This window comes from Ctenopharyngodon idella, chromosome 1 (assembly GCF_019924925.1).
Source record: "Ctenopharyngodon idella isolate HZGC_01 chromosome 1, HZGC01, whole genome shotgun sequence".
NCBI lineage: Eukaryota > Metazoa > Chordata > Actinopteri > Cypriniformes > Xenocyprididae > Ctenopharyngodon > Ctenopharyngodon idella.
The window spans coordinates 27,584,627-27,599,932 of record NC_067220.1 but is presented as its reverse complement, the minus strand read 5'-3'; the positions used below and the strand labels follow the sequence as shown (position 1 = coordinate 27,599,932).

At 35.8% G+C, this 15,306-nt stretch overlaps 1 protein-coding gene across 1 annotated transcript; it reads right to left on the bottom strand.

Moving 5' to 3' along the window:
- Nucleotides 1–960: 960 nt before the first annotated feature.
- On the bottom strand, nt 961–14,351 carry slc2a15b (solute carrier family 2 member 15b). Its single transcript, XM_051910669.1, has 12 exons — nt 14,213–14,351; nt 11,463–11,561; nt 10,443–10,603; nt 10,213–10,337; nt 8,765–8,910; nt 8,441–8,573; nt 4,732–4,919; nt 4,519–4,629; nt 4,189–4,290; nt 2,765–2,840; nt 2,239–2,366; nt 961–2,073 (listed from the first exon to the last, which is right to left on the bottom strand). Exons 1-12 carry the CDS (start codon nt 14,252–14,254, stop codon nt 1,819–1,821), a joined length of 1,566 nt encoding a protein of 521 aa, XP_051766629.1. The 5' UTR covers nt 14,255–14,351; the 3' UTR covers nt 961–1,818.
- Nucleotides 14,352–15,306: the final 955 nt, after the last annotated feature.

Genomic DNA, 15,306 nt, shown 5'->3' with positions numbered 1-15,306 from the left:
GGCACACTTTAAAATTTTTATCATCACAAATCGAAAATAATTCTTCACTATACTACTACAAAGGTTCATAGTGACCATGGGTCATCACACACCCAAAAACTCCACAGGGGTACACTGTCGTTCAAAAGTTTGAGGTCAGCGAGGTTTTTTTTTTTTTTTTTTTTTTTAAGAGATTAAAACTTTTATTTAGCAAGGATGAATTAACTAATCAAAAGTGACAGTAAAACTTTTACATAAAAATATTAAAGGCTTAGTTCACCCAAAAATGAAAATTCTGTCATTTATTACTCACCCTCATGTCGTTCCACACCCGTAAGACCTTCGTTCATCTTCGGAACACAAATTAAGATATTTTGATGAAATCTGATGGCTCAGTGAGGCCTCTATTGACAGCAAGATAATTAACACTTTCAGATGCCCAGAAAGCTACTAAAGACATATTTAAAACATTTCATGTAACTACAGTGGTTCAATCTTTTGTTTCGAATCAGTGGTACGGAGTGCTTATCAAACTGCCAAAGTCAAGTGATTTCAGTAAACGATTCTTCATTACGTCATAAGTGCTTCGAAACGTTTCGAAATTTCAATGGTTCACATGACTTTGGCAGTTTGATACACGCTCTGAACCACTGATTCGAAACAAAAGATTCGTAAAGCTTCGAAGCTTCATGAAGCAGTGTTTTGAAATCGCCCATCACTAGATATTGTTGAATAAAGTCGTTATTATTTTTGGTACACAAAAAGTATTCTTGCCACTTCATAACATTAAGGTTGAACCACTGTAGTCACATGAACGGTTTTAAATGTCTTTAGTAGCTTTCTGGGCATCTGAAAGTGTAATTATCTTGCTGGCAATAGAGGCCTCACTGAGCCATCAGATTTCATCAAAAATATCTTAATTTGTGTTCCAAAGATGAACAAAGGTCTTACGGAACGACATAAGGGTGAGTAATTAATGACAGAATTTTCATTTTTGGGTGAACTAACCCTTTAAGCAGCACAACTGTTTTCAGCATTGACAAAAAGAAATGTTTATTATTAAGGCATACAAATTTAGAATATTAAAATGATTTCTGAAGGATCACGTAGCACTGAAGACCATAGTAATGGCTGCTGGAAAATGAATCACAGGAAGAAATCATGTAAAATAAAATAGAAACAGTTATTTTAAATTGTAATAATATTTTACAATGTGCTCTATTTTCGATCAAATAAATGCAGCCTTAGAGAGCTTAAGAGAAAAAAAATGTCCAACCCCGAACATTTGAACAGTAGTGTAGTCCATATGACTTGTGCTCTATATTCTAAGCCTTCTGAAGGCATACGATAGCTTTGTGTGAGGAAGCTCTCAGGCAGTTCAAATTGAATGTGGACAATAATGCAATTTTGTAGCTTTCAAATCTAGAACTGGAATAAAAGATATTATCCGCACAGGTCTGCCAGCAAAATAAAATTATGACATCTTAAAATGAACTCTCAAATATGGCCTCTGGTTAGCAGTCAAGCAATGACGTGTGATGTTGCCGATTTCCAACCAGGCTCCATTTTTGTCAGATAGACGTGAGAATTTTTAGTCTGTTCATCACACAAACTATTGTATGGCTTTTAGAAGACTTGCAAACAAAATCATCATAAAAGTAGCCCATAGGACATGTATGCTGCATTGTATAAATCATATGGGCTACTTTAATGGTGATTTTGTAGTAAATGCTCCAGTGACACAGGATAATTCTTAAATGAAAACATCACATTCTCACAGCTCTCAGAACAGTGTTTTGTAGCACCAGAACACAGCATACTGCTCTCTTTTTTCCACAACTATTTCTCTGTCCTGTCCATTTTGTCCACATCTGCAGGCACCAGCGCTCCATACCCATTCATCTTTTTGAGCCTGACTTGGTCAGTGGTTCCCAGCGGCTGGTTTTCACTTTCACAAGCGTTTCTTGAGGCGAACATCTGACTGATCTCCACAAATGTTTTGTTCTTTGTTTCAGGGATGATGAAGTAGACGTAGGCTGCCACCCCCACACACACACCACAGAACACCAGGTAACAGAATGCACCAGCTGACATCTGAAATACAAAGAAAATCTGAGATTAAAATCTAATTTTAACCTGGAAATGAACAACAACCTTGTCACTCAAATTAGTATGTTGACAACATAATTTGATATTAAATAAATTGTAAACTGCATTCTGTCCGCAATATACAGTGAGCTCCCTGAAGAAAAGGCTTACCTGAAGGAACGGAAAGACAAATCCCACAGTGAAGTTTGATATCCAGTTGAGAAATCCTCCTACAATGTAGGCAGCGGGTCGATGGGATTGTTTAAAAAGCTCTCCTGTCATGAGGAACGGGACACCAGCTGTGCAGGAGCAAACATAATAGCATCAAAGTCATATCAATAAGACATATTTGGATTCATTTAAAAAGCAACACAACGATATGATAAGTACATAGCACATTATTCGACGTGCTCTTTTGCAAACAAATATACTCTTTCACCAACAGGTGGCACTAGTCTATCAAATAAAAGGCTTTATTGTAGCAAACCTTCATTTTTAGAATTTCTATAATTAGCTGCAGTACATAATAACATCCACAAGGAAAGTCCATTAAACCATGTCTGAGTTAATTTTGCTAGTATCATTTCATAAATATAACTTATTTAGAACATAAACAAATATAAAAGGCAACCTTTAAGAGTAAGATGTAGGATACAGACATGAAAATGACTAAGAGAAATTCCAGTGAGATCCTCACCAGGTCCAATGCAGAATCCAGCGATGATTCCAACCACACAGGCCACACTGACATACCGCATAAAGGATAAATGAGCCTAACCAAAGACAAAAGAACTGAAGATCAAAATATATAAACTAAAAAATAAATAAATAAATAAATAAAGTTTGAGGTCAGTAATATTTTTTACTTTAAGTCTTTTATCCAGAAAGGAGTCATTAAGCTGATCAAAAGTGACAATAAAGTCTTGTCTTGATTAAAATTCTTGCAAAAAACAAAACAAAACTATATATCAAATAAATGCTGTTTTCATCATGTTTTTTTTTTTTTTTTTTCCAAAAATATTAAGCAGCACAACTGTTTTCAACATTGGTAAAACAAGAAATATTACTTGAGCATCAAATCAGCAGATTAGAATGATTTTCTGAAGTATCATGTGACACTGAAGACTGTAATGGCTGTAATGGAAGTAAATTACTTTTTAATATATATATATATATATATACACATAATATATACACGATACCAGCTGGGCTTTCTCGCTCTCTCATCTCTCCGACAGCGAGTTAACACACAAACCCGCCTCCCCTCACTCACTTGTTTCATTTGCTCCGGATTAATATTGTTATATGTGTGCACCCAAAGTGTGCACATATAAAGCCGCCTCTCAGTACTAAATGAGTTATTTTTCACTACTTCGCTTAAACAGTCAAATACAAACAAAATAATGTCAAAATGCCGTTCATGACGAGTATTCATGTAAACAAAGTCATTTATGTTTTAATAAATGTATACAGATGAGAAAGAAAACACATGTGAAACTGTATAATGGATCCGCGCATCAGGTCTTAAAGTGACAGCAGCCTAATATACCTGCCAAGAATATCACTGGAATGAAGGTTTATTGTCTGGAGCTGCTGTGCTGTTGGCGACTAACAACGAACACTTTGTATTTACTCTTGTGTACTGTGCATTATTAATTTTGTGCTTCCTTGTCATTCGTTCATCAACTGCGCTTTATTTTTCGTGAAGCATTTTGTTGCATGTTAGCTGTGATTGCGCGTGTAACAGAGGCCAGCTAGTGAGAGTTGTGCAGGTAAACCACTGCTCACTGTCACTGACAATCGCTAGAGAATGCGGTGTTTAGTATCATTGTTAGTGCATTCGCCTAGCCTGCCAGCAGCGATCGGGCCAGGGTTTGAGACCGACTTGGAGCAACGTGGTTAGGAATAGGATTGGAGAGTGAGTTTTGGAGACGGAGCAATGAAGAGAGGGGTGGGTTAGTTTGGGTTGATTTCAAATATCAACCATGTCCAACAGCGTTTTTGAAAATCAACTTATCCGACCTTTAAGATACTTGAGTAATAATTAGTTATTACTTAGTTATTACTATAACTAATTGTATCTTAATGGTACTTTTAGAAAATTTTAGTGTTCATAATTACCTGTAAAATGAGGGAGAAAGTGATTCCAGCACAGCACACGCCCATAAAGCTAAAGCCACCAATCATCAGAGGCCTCCTACCCACACGCTCAATAGTAAAGCACTGGACAACATTCAAAGAATTGTGAATTACTCAGTGTTACTTAGGAACCAAATATATTATCAAAGGTTAAATTTGCCATTCTATTTTTACTTAGCACAGAACCTAAAATGTATGTACAGAACCATTACAATTGCAAAAAAACAACAACAACAACAACAACAAAAAACAATGTAACATGGTTTCCTATTATTTACGATATGCCTTTGGTGTCAGTCATGGCATTCTCACCCCTATGAGTCCAGCAATGACCTCTATGGCTCCAGTGCCAACGGTTGTGTACTGAATCTGATGAACAGGAATGCCAGCATTCTCAAAGATGGCATTGGTGTAGAACCAGATCTAGAAATAGAAACCAGGAGTTTCATTTTATTATCTCAAATAACGGTATTGCCATTTGATGGTAACTGTCATCACCATTCCCACTGTTAAAAACACACACACCGCATCGATTCCAGACAGCTGCATTCCAGCATTGACCACAATGACTGTAACAAGCTGCCAGCGAACAGACGGATCCCTGAAGAGCTGCAATACTGACACAGTCTCCATTGAGGACAAAGAGCGCTGCTCTTCCTGCATCTCCTCCACCTCAGCCTGGATGTTAGACTTAGTACGGTACCACTTCAGTGCTGCCAAGAGGAATCAGAATCTGAGCGTCATTATGTAAGAGTACGGGCCCATTAGATCATGTCAGAACACCAGAGAATCAGAACAGCAGAATACAACAGATCACTTTGGACTAAAGCATCCCCTGTGTGCTTAAAAGTGTGCTTAATTGTATTAAATGAGCACTTGTATGATGAGTACTTCAGATCTTAAAGGAACACTCCACTTTTTTTGAAAATAGGCTCATTTTCCAACTGCCCTAGAGTTAAACAGTTGAGTTTTACCGTTTTCGAATCCATTCAGCCGATCTCCGGGTCTGGCGGTACCACTTTTAGCATAGCTTAGCATAGTTCATTGAATCTGATTAGACCGTTAGCATCTCATTCCGGCGTAATGATCAAGGAACTTTGCTGCCGTACCATGGCTGCAGCAGGCGCAATGATATTACGCAGCGCCTGTGACCCCCCTGCTTGCACAGGGAGCGTGCCTTGCAACCATGGAGACATTTGTGAGAGACGCTGCGTAATATCATTGCGCCTGCTGCAGCCATGGTACGGCAGCAAAGTTCCTTGATCATTACGCTGGAATGACAGTATAGTTCCTAGTCATATCGGCCTAGAAAATCGCAACTTTTAATTTTCCGTCGGTCTTAGTACACGATTTAACTACAGAAGAGTCAAGTTTTAAATAGGAAAAATATTGAAACTCTTTGGTCATTTTTTAACGAGATGCTAACGGTCTAATCAGATTCAATGAACTATGCTAAGCTATGCTAAAAGTGGTACCGCCAGACCCGGAGATCAGCTGAATGGATTCGAAAACGCTAAAACTCAACTGTTTAACCCTAGGGGAGTTGGAAAATGAGCCTATTTTCAAAAAAAGTGGAGTGTTCCTTTAAAAGATTTTTTTTTTTTTTTTTTAAACTGTAGTTGCAGATAATATAATATTAAAGAGAGTACACTTTTTATAACTGTTTTAAAACTTTTAAAAACTATACTTTTAAATAATTTTAAAAAGTGCACTTTGTAAAATTAAATGTTTTTTTTTTTTTTTTTTTTTTAAGTAGATAATTACTCATTTCAGTCCCAGAAAAAAAAAAAAAAAAAAACTTAATAGAGACATCAGTAGCAGTATTGGTATCGGTGTTACTGGCCTTCATTCATACTACTAGATGCCATTAAACAAATATTTAAAATATACCATCTTGTTGTTTATGCATTATATATGGCTTTATGTTTCTACCTTTACTCTTCTCTAATCCTGTGTCACATTCTTTGCTGTAGTCAGTGAATTCTCAACCTGGTAGCTGCTGTATGACTGATGGGCCTTTGTAGTAGCAGCTTCTGAAGCTCTGAGATCACAGTAAGGACAATAACAGCTTATGAGAGTCTCCTGGTCTGGCCACTAATCCCTCCAACACAATTCAATCAGCTTTAATGCAGTGAAGTGAGAGGAAACATTCAGAAGAATTTCTAGAATACTTTTCATGGAAGATTTTAAGTTAACAGAAATAGAAATGTTTATTTTATTTTATTTTATTTTTATTTTTTGTTTCAAACTTGACACACCAGAGGATGCAGTAGTCAATGTTTTCCATGCAATTACAATGAATGGGCACTATACACAATAGCTTTGTGTGAGGCAATTTTTTTCATTATATTCTCAAAAAAAAAAAAAAAAAAAAAAAAAATAAATAAATCACCCTTTGTGTTCCAGAAGAAGGAAGTACAGATTTGGAACAACATGATCCAAAGTCCTGATTGAACAACATCCGAAATCGCATACTCTCTGAGTAGGTACTTCTTTTGAATTACACTGTAAAACCTAACTGTTGTTCTAACTAACCTTTTTTAGTAAAATGTACTTAATGTCCAAGAATTTGTTGAACTTACTTAAAACTATTTAGTAATCTGTAACTGTTTACATCTAACAGTTGTTCTAACTAACGCTTTTTAGTAAACTTTACTTAATGTCCAAGAGTTTGTTGAACTTACTTAAAACAATTTAGTAATCTGTACTGTTTGCATGCTATGCTTTGTTACTCAGAAAACCCAAGTTAAAATTACTTGACTGGTTTGAGGACCATTTCATCAAGCAAAAAAAATAAAAAATAAAAAAAATCGGGCGGGGCAAAAGGTTTTTAAGGCGGGGCAATTCTTAATAGACTTTTCACTTATTTCCTCCACTTCTGCAGTTATCTTTCTTTAGTTGCATTCTTGATCTTGAATGTTAAATTATTAATACAACTAAAACTTTTGGGAGAACATCACGTAAGTTGACCATAAATTCATGTTGATTTCCTAAAATTTCTTCTCACCATTTTAGCGATTAGAGTTTCCTTTGGTTGTGCACTTGGAACTTCATTTATATTATTATATCTCTCCTCCAATCAATTCCAATTGATTTCCAAATGGGAAATTACAGTTGTTTGTGGTTTCAAAAGCAGAGACATGTTAAATAGATCGCTTTTAAAAAGTGATATTATTTGGCACTAAACCAATAACTAATCTAGACTTCATGTAGAATTTTTGTTTGTTAGATTATATCATATATATCATAAACACCATACTATTGTGAAACATCAAACATTTAAGGGGGTTGATTCCTCTCTTGTTGAGCCGGTGCCTTGCAATCAACCTTGCTCGAGTAACACACAGACATCAACATTCAGCATGCAAAACACAACAATGGTAATTTTTTAATTAATAAGAACATTACAATTTATTTGCTGTCATTGTTGGGGTAATACTGACACAAGACAGCAAATAAAATTGTAAAATAAAGCCACAAACAGTAAAACAAAGCAATTACTTTATTTATGCCGCAATGCACGCTGGGAATACACTTCCTCAGATCACAGATAGAATTAAATTGACAAAACTTAAATGGTTTAAGTAAGATCAACTTGATACAATTAAGTTCAGCTTACTTGAAAATTTTAAGGCAATCGCTTTCCTAAGATTTTCCCAGTAATGTGAACACTAGTAATAAGTTAACCCAACTAATGATTTTGAGTTAACAGAACTTGACCAACAAGTTTTCTTTACTCAACTGAATTAAGTTATGACAACTTAAAATTAATACACTACTTTACTTGGAAATTTTAAGGCAATCGGTTTCCTCATTTTTTTCTAAGTAAAGTCAACTTATTACATTTTACAGTGTAGTAATTACTTTGTGACCACTAAAAACAAAAGTAAATTCTATATAGTATAAATGCATGTAGTATGAATGTAATCCGGATGTACAGTACAACATCTGCATGTTGTCATTGTCATGTGACCATGTGACCTACCAGCATCAGTTGGGTCGCTTCACTGCCATTAACAAATCCTCTCCCATGGCCTCATGGGATATTAAAGTGTCCATCGTATGCAAGTTATCCAGGTACTTTTCGCCTACTGTTTTATGAATACTGTGAATTCAGACATCCTACTCTTTTCACATACTTTTTTCATCTACTATAGTAGAAAAGTATGCGATTTCGGATGCAGCCATAATTTTGATTTTTTGGGTGAACTGTTTCTTTTAGTAAGAGAAGTACCTGTGATAGTGGCATGAATGTTCCGCTTTTCCATCAACAGATATCTGGGACTCTCTGGGAACCAGGGCAACAACATGAGCTGTATGAATGTAGGCACCACAACTAGAGAGAAGAACAGTGGCCAGTGCTCTTCCTGTGTGGAACAACCAAATGATAATGATAAGAAGACTTAACAAGACTAAAATCAAAGCAGTAACAGATCTGTTTAACATGGCAAAACATGCTGGCACAACAAAAGTTCAAAATATATTAATCAATATATCTGTAATATTCATAACATAGAAAGAAAATCTAATGTTATAAAATGAAATAGAAAGAAACCACCTTGCCCAAGATCTCATGGAGTCCTAAAATCTGAGCGATAAACACTCCTATACAGATGAAGATGCTGGGCACGAGTCCTAGAAAGCCCCGGAGATTCTTTGGAGCAATTTCTCCCAGATACATTGGAACAACACTGAGAGATATCCCTACAGCAGCACAGCAGAGGAGCACATATCAGTACAGTGGAAAAATACACTATAAATTTCAAAAAATTCAAAAAGTCAAGTGTAAATTTTTTAAGAAGGAAAGAGGTTCCCTTTCTAGGGAACAGTGATGCTGCGTCATGGGGTTGATGCTATGGGAACAATTTCAACATGAGCCAGTGTCTGAGTCACAAGTCTATAAATAACACCTGCGCGAGAACATCACCAGCTTCTTGTCTCTGTCTCTGTCTGTTTAGAGCAGGAGTTAAAAAAAACAAAGTCAAAGAAGTTTAGAAGTTGCCTCCGATCTATTCCTAGGGACGATGGATACGAGACTTGTGTTCTTTGTTTAGGAGTGGAGCACGCTCAATCAGCTCTCGAGGGGTAAGGTGATATTGCACCGTTTTGGTGACTGCATTGTTCAGCAAAAAAAAAAAAAAAAGACAATTCTCAAAAAAATCTATTTTATTTCCCACAGAAAAAAGAAATTCATATAGATTTGGAATAGCATGAGGGTGAGTAAATGATGACAAAATTTTTAATTTTGGCACTTAAAGGGTTAGCTCACCCACAAATTAAATTTCTGTCATTAATTACTCACCCTCATGTCGTCCCAAACCCGTAAGACCTTTGTTCATCTTCGAAACACAAATTAAGATATTTTTGATGAAATCTGAGTGTATCCCCTGACAGCAACATAGTGTCAGCCCAGATCTGGCACACATCTGGTCCACGTGTAATCCACATGTACCACATGTGGGCCGGATCCGGGTAGTAAAGACATCGTTAAAATAGTCCACGTGACTACAGTGGTTCAAGCTTAATGTTTATGAAGCAACAAGAATATTTTTTGTGTGCAAAAACAAAACAAACAACAATTTCTTCTCTTCTTTGTCAGTCTCCTACGCTTGATGTAATGAATGCAGTGCAGGGCTTCTACGCGCATGCGTCATGCTGTTCACGTGATCAGCGGCGGCCAATAATGAGTCAGCGTTCTGACATAAACATGGAAACGCTGCACTGCATTCACTACGTCATAATATTACGGCTGAACCACTGTAGTCACATGGTGGACTATTTTAACTATGTCTTTAATGCCTGTCTGGACCTCAAAAGGGGCAATGACGTTGCTGCCTATGTGTGGTTCAGATACCCTCGGATTTCATCAAAAATATCTTAATTTGTGTTCCGAAGATGAACGAAGGTCTTGCAAGTTTGGGCCGTCATGAGGGTAAGTAATTAATGAAAGAAATTTTTGGGTGAACTAACCCTTTAAGGCCTTCCATATTAAATGAAATGAATTACCTGAATGTATCCCTGTAATGAAACGCCCAACAATGATCATTTCTGGAGATCCACATAATCGGCTAAAGCCCATCAGCCCTCCACCGATAAAGACCAGAACTGTGCTGTGTACCAGTGTCCCTTTCCTACAAATTATAAAGAAGCACAAAGCATTCAAGCAGCTATAGGACTTTGACCTTGAATCTGTGCAATGTATTAGGTGTAATGTATGTATAAACCGCATACTCTACCTCCCAAATCTGGTAACCTGCATTCCCACTGTGAGAGAGCCCACCAGGCCTCCAATCGCAAATATAGACACAGTGACTGAATACATAAGCGTGAGAGTCTCTTCATCCACTCCTGACCCATTCCGTCTCACAATGGTTTGGTTAAAAAAGTCCTTTATGTACTATTAGAGGAACAAATACAAGAAAAAATATGACATTGTGTAGCTCTTAATTAATATCCATTTCTAATACCTGGGCATTACCAATCGTGCTTACACAGTTATAATATATGATAGGCAGCGAAATGAGATTCAGTTACCTAAAAAATTTCTACTAACTTAAATCACACACTTAACGCAATTGCAGCAATTATGGGCTAAAGAACTTCTCAGCTGTTTGCAATTAAATTTTAATAAAATGGACATCTAGTCTCATGTAATTAGATGAACAGAAAATGAAAGCAAATCAAAATAGCAAGTCAAAATTATACAGTTGTTGGCAGATGAATGTAATCATTGTAAAGAAAAACTCACTCTACCCCCAAAAATATACTGTCATGTGATGGTTGCATTTCTTCTTTTTTTTCTTTTGAACGGCCTTTTTCTATGTACCCATTTTGCCACTGTCATATTTATTTCTTCTAAATTTTTAGCCTCTCTTCTTCACAAGCTCTTTTACAAGCTGCAGTTATACTCTCAGTGTGATCACGCTCTGATACTTCTAGTCAGGACTCGTGACTTGTTGGCAGAAGTATGTACCATTTCAAGCCTTCACTGTAATGGAAGAGTGAATTATTTCATATTATACTTGTGTAGTGCTATATTGACACCTGTCAAAGTTTAAATAGCCTTCATTCAAATTAACTGTTATGTCAGAGGGCATTTTAAGAACATATTAAAAAGCCCTCAAAAATCATCAGAAGAAAAGACGTGAACAAACTGTGATTCAGTGTTTCAGCAAGTAAGTGATTCAATCCAGCTGCATAAAAAAGTGTTACTGTATGTGAGGCTATGAGAAAACGTGTTTGTTGGTGTCAGTTACCTGTGCAGGAGAATTAACAACAGCCAGGTTATAACCATAGAGCATGGAGCTCCCAAAGGAAGAGAGGAACGCTACTGCCAACAGGGATGAGGTTAGATGCTGGAGAAACACGTGACATACAACCATTTTTAATAACATACCTTCCTGCTTTTGGATTTAAACTTTTCAGAAGATGTCTAGCACATTACATGTTTCTAACATGAGTATTCTTTTATAAGGAAGCTGTTTTGGTAAATATATGAAACTATATGAATATGAACAGACCTTTCTTTAATCGATCACAAATTCTCCCTGTAAGCAGCTTTGGGTGTTCAACGCTGAACAAAGATTACAGAAATATTTGCATTTCAACACTGCAACCAACATGGACAATCAGGTAGGAAATTTCTGTCTGGACTGGAGTACAAAATCACACTTTAAGCATAATTGTTAAATGGTTTAAAAACCATCTGTGAGTGTGAAGTATTGGACTCTGGCTCTGATCCATTTAGCATGTGACTGCATTAGCGCGGAAGTGGACCATGACTAGATTTGGCATGAGTGTTCACTGCCCAGGCAAACTGAGTTACAATAATTATCCTGCACATGAACAAAATTCTCAACACTATCACAACCTTCTAAAAGTGTGAAAGCAGTTAAGTGGAAGAAATTCTCAGCTGCAGGACATGGAAGACGTGGAAAACTGAAAGTTTGAAGGCTGTCACTTGTGAATAAATAGAAACGCAAAAACAGAAATAAACAGAAATTCTTTGTTATATTTCAAATACCATCTTTGTTCTGATTTATAGTAGTAAGAAAGTAAGAAAATGAATTAGTAATGCATTGTTGGAGACTGATATTCAGAGAAATATTCTCAAAATGCAACTACATGTTTTCAAATTTTCTCATGAGCAGCTTAAATACAGTAACAACATGCAAACTGGGTCTGAGGTTAAATTTACTCAAAATTTTATAGGTGGGGCCATAGTGGGCCCCCCTTGTCACGGGACCCAAAATGAGAGCAGGGTTCTCAGAAAGAGAGCTTTCTCTGCATCAGGCACAAGATGTTCATAAGATGTAATAGAGTTCTGGAAGTAAAAAGCCCATTCATTTTCACCATATAGTATATAGAAAAACTGAGCAATAACAGTATAAACATTTCACAGCAGACTTTCACAACAAACAGCTCTTCTAAGAAGACCTCAGAATCAATGACTGCAAGTCAATATTTCAGTCATTTATAATGCGATTCATTCATCATTCATTCCAAGTTCATTCAAAAGGTAATATGCACCATTTGCATCATAAGTACTAATATGCACCTTTAGGGGTAAATAACATGTACAAAGGTGTACCTTTGTAAAAATTGGGATTTTTGTTGAGTAATTTTCTCATAAAAAGTTAGGGTTAGTACACAGTCTTATACTTTTGTCATTGTATTTTCGCTTAAAAAAAAAAAAAAAAAAAAAAAAAAAGGTTGTAATGTTGTGATTAATCTCTGAGGTTGGTTTGGTTTATCTTTATTATTGAAGAATTTTTACTAATCCCTTCACAGAAAATGAATGGGAAATATAGTTCCAGCATATTGCGTCTAGGTCCAACTTTCACATTACCAATTTTTTCATGCAAACCATGCTGTTTTGAACTACAGTAAACTACCAATGTGAAAGCCCCCTATAAATAAATCTTTATGATTTATCTATGGGCCCTGCTTACAAAAATATAAATCTACTATAATAAATAGTTTTTTTCCTGCCTGACAAGATATGCTACTCACGTTATTTTCTAAGATGAGCTATCTTGCTGCCATTTTGCTCAACTCCAAGAGAGCTGACAGCTTGCTAAAATACTTGCATTACAATGTTTATTTGATGAGACAAATGCCAAATAAAAGACACTTTGGACCACTGCCTTTAAACATAGAAGAACTATAAATTAATTTACAGAAACTCTAAAGAAACTTTCTAATGTTGCTGTTTTGTTGGACTTTTGAAAGTGTGAAAGCATGCACGTTCATTAGCCATTGTATATGCAATTGGCTAATGGCATTCTTTAGCAACAAATTAGGTTTCCCTTGCTATTTTTAATTATTGAAAAAAAGAAAAGAAAGAAGAAGAAGAAGAAGAAGAAGAAGAAGAAGAAGAAGAAGAAGAAGAAGAAGATATTTAACTCTGAGAAAGAGCAGTTTTAGAACAAGTGCTGTGAGGTAACAGTATAACACAAGCTTACGAAATTGGACATCATTAGCTCTACATAAGAATATAAAAAGTGTTTAGTTCAGAAAGTATTAGCGTTGTCTGAAAAAGACAATAAATCTAAGACAATAACTATATTTTTAGGTTGGAGAAATGCTATAAATAAATAAACAGGCACAATGCACTTTACAATTTGGGTTTACAGTAGATTAGTAATGCGCTATAGAGATTGCAGCTTGAATAAGTGCTTTGCAAACAATCACGCTTACTTTGAGAACAAAATAAATGAAATCTTTACTTCTCCCTGAAAATGCGGAGGAATTCGACAGATGTCTCATGACAGGAGAGAGACTTTTAATCTAGAGAAAACATCATGTTTCATAATTTCTTGAATATTGTCTTTCTCTAGCTCTCGCGTCTCAAAGCCGCGTCAGAAATTAAAGACACAATACAGCATTTGCATGTATTATTATTATTATTATTATTATTATTATTATTATTATAATAATAATAATAATAATAATAATAATAATAATAATAATAGCCTAATATGCAAACTAAATTAGGCCCACTTACCCCTCTAGTTTTCCCAGGATCTATCAAAACCTCCTCCGCCATCTATGAGCACAAAAGAAAGCGGCCCTCAGACTATAACTCGAATGAGAGCGGGTATTATTTTTCTTAAAAACTTTATACCACCGGCAACCCAATGCAGTGTAATTCTGGAAAGAAGGCGTGCTGAATTATGACTGAATTCTGCACATTTAACAGGGAAGAGGGAGAGTATATGACGTTCAACCAATCACTGCTTGCTGTCAAATGAAGCTCCTCCTGCAAGTATGTCTCACCGTTTTAAAAGGTCAAATTGTAAGACTGACACTGTCACATGCTAACAACCCGCGTGATTTAACTCTTTGTTCAAATTAACTGGACCTTCTATATTTACATTTTATATAATTTATGTAACTTATATAACTTATATTAAATAATGCATGAAATTTTAGTGAACTGTTTGTGTAGGCTATATAATCTCATTCTATAGGTTAAGTACAACTGCACAGCACTGCACACAGATAACAGAAAACCAATGATTCCTTGTTCTGCTGTTACTGTCTTTGTGTTAGACATCTGATACAAGGATTGTGCATCATAAAGATGACAGACTAATAGAATTAATCCTCTTGATCTCATGTACTGTATCACCAGCATTTCATCATGGCCTTCAAACTCTGAAATCTGCACATGAACTGAAACTGAACTGCTAAATTTTAAATTTGTAAATGTTTTGCTGTGCAAATTAGAACCGCTGCTCAAGCACTCACGTGAAACTAGACTGCAAGCCACTGTCTTAAAACATTAGTCATGGTTCAGTGACCTTAGCTTTGCATCAGGCCCTCAAGGGCTTAAAGAGTTAGTTCACTCAAAAATGAAAATCCTGCCATCATTTACTGACCATCATGTAATTCCAAACCTGTATGACGTTCTTTCTTTTGTAGAACATAAAATAACATATTTTGAGAAATGTCTGAGTTTTTTTTTTATTTATTTTTTTATGTTATGTTATACAAAATCATTGGTCAACCAAAACTAACATTCCTCAAATATCTTCTTTTGTGTTTCCCAAAAGAAAGAACATGATGGTGTGTAAATGATGCCAGAATTTCCATTTG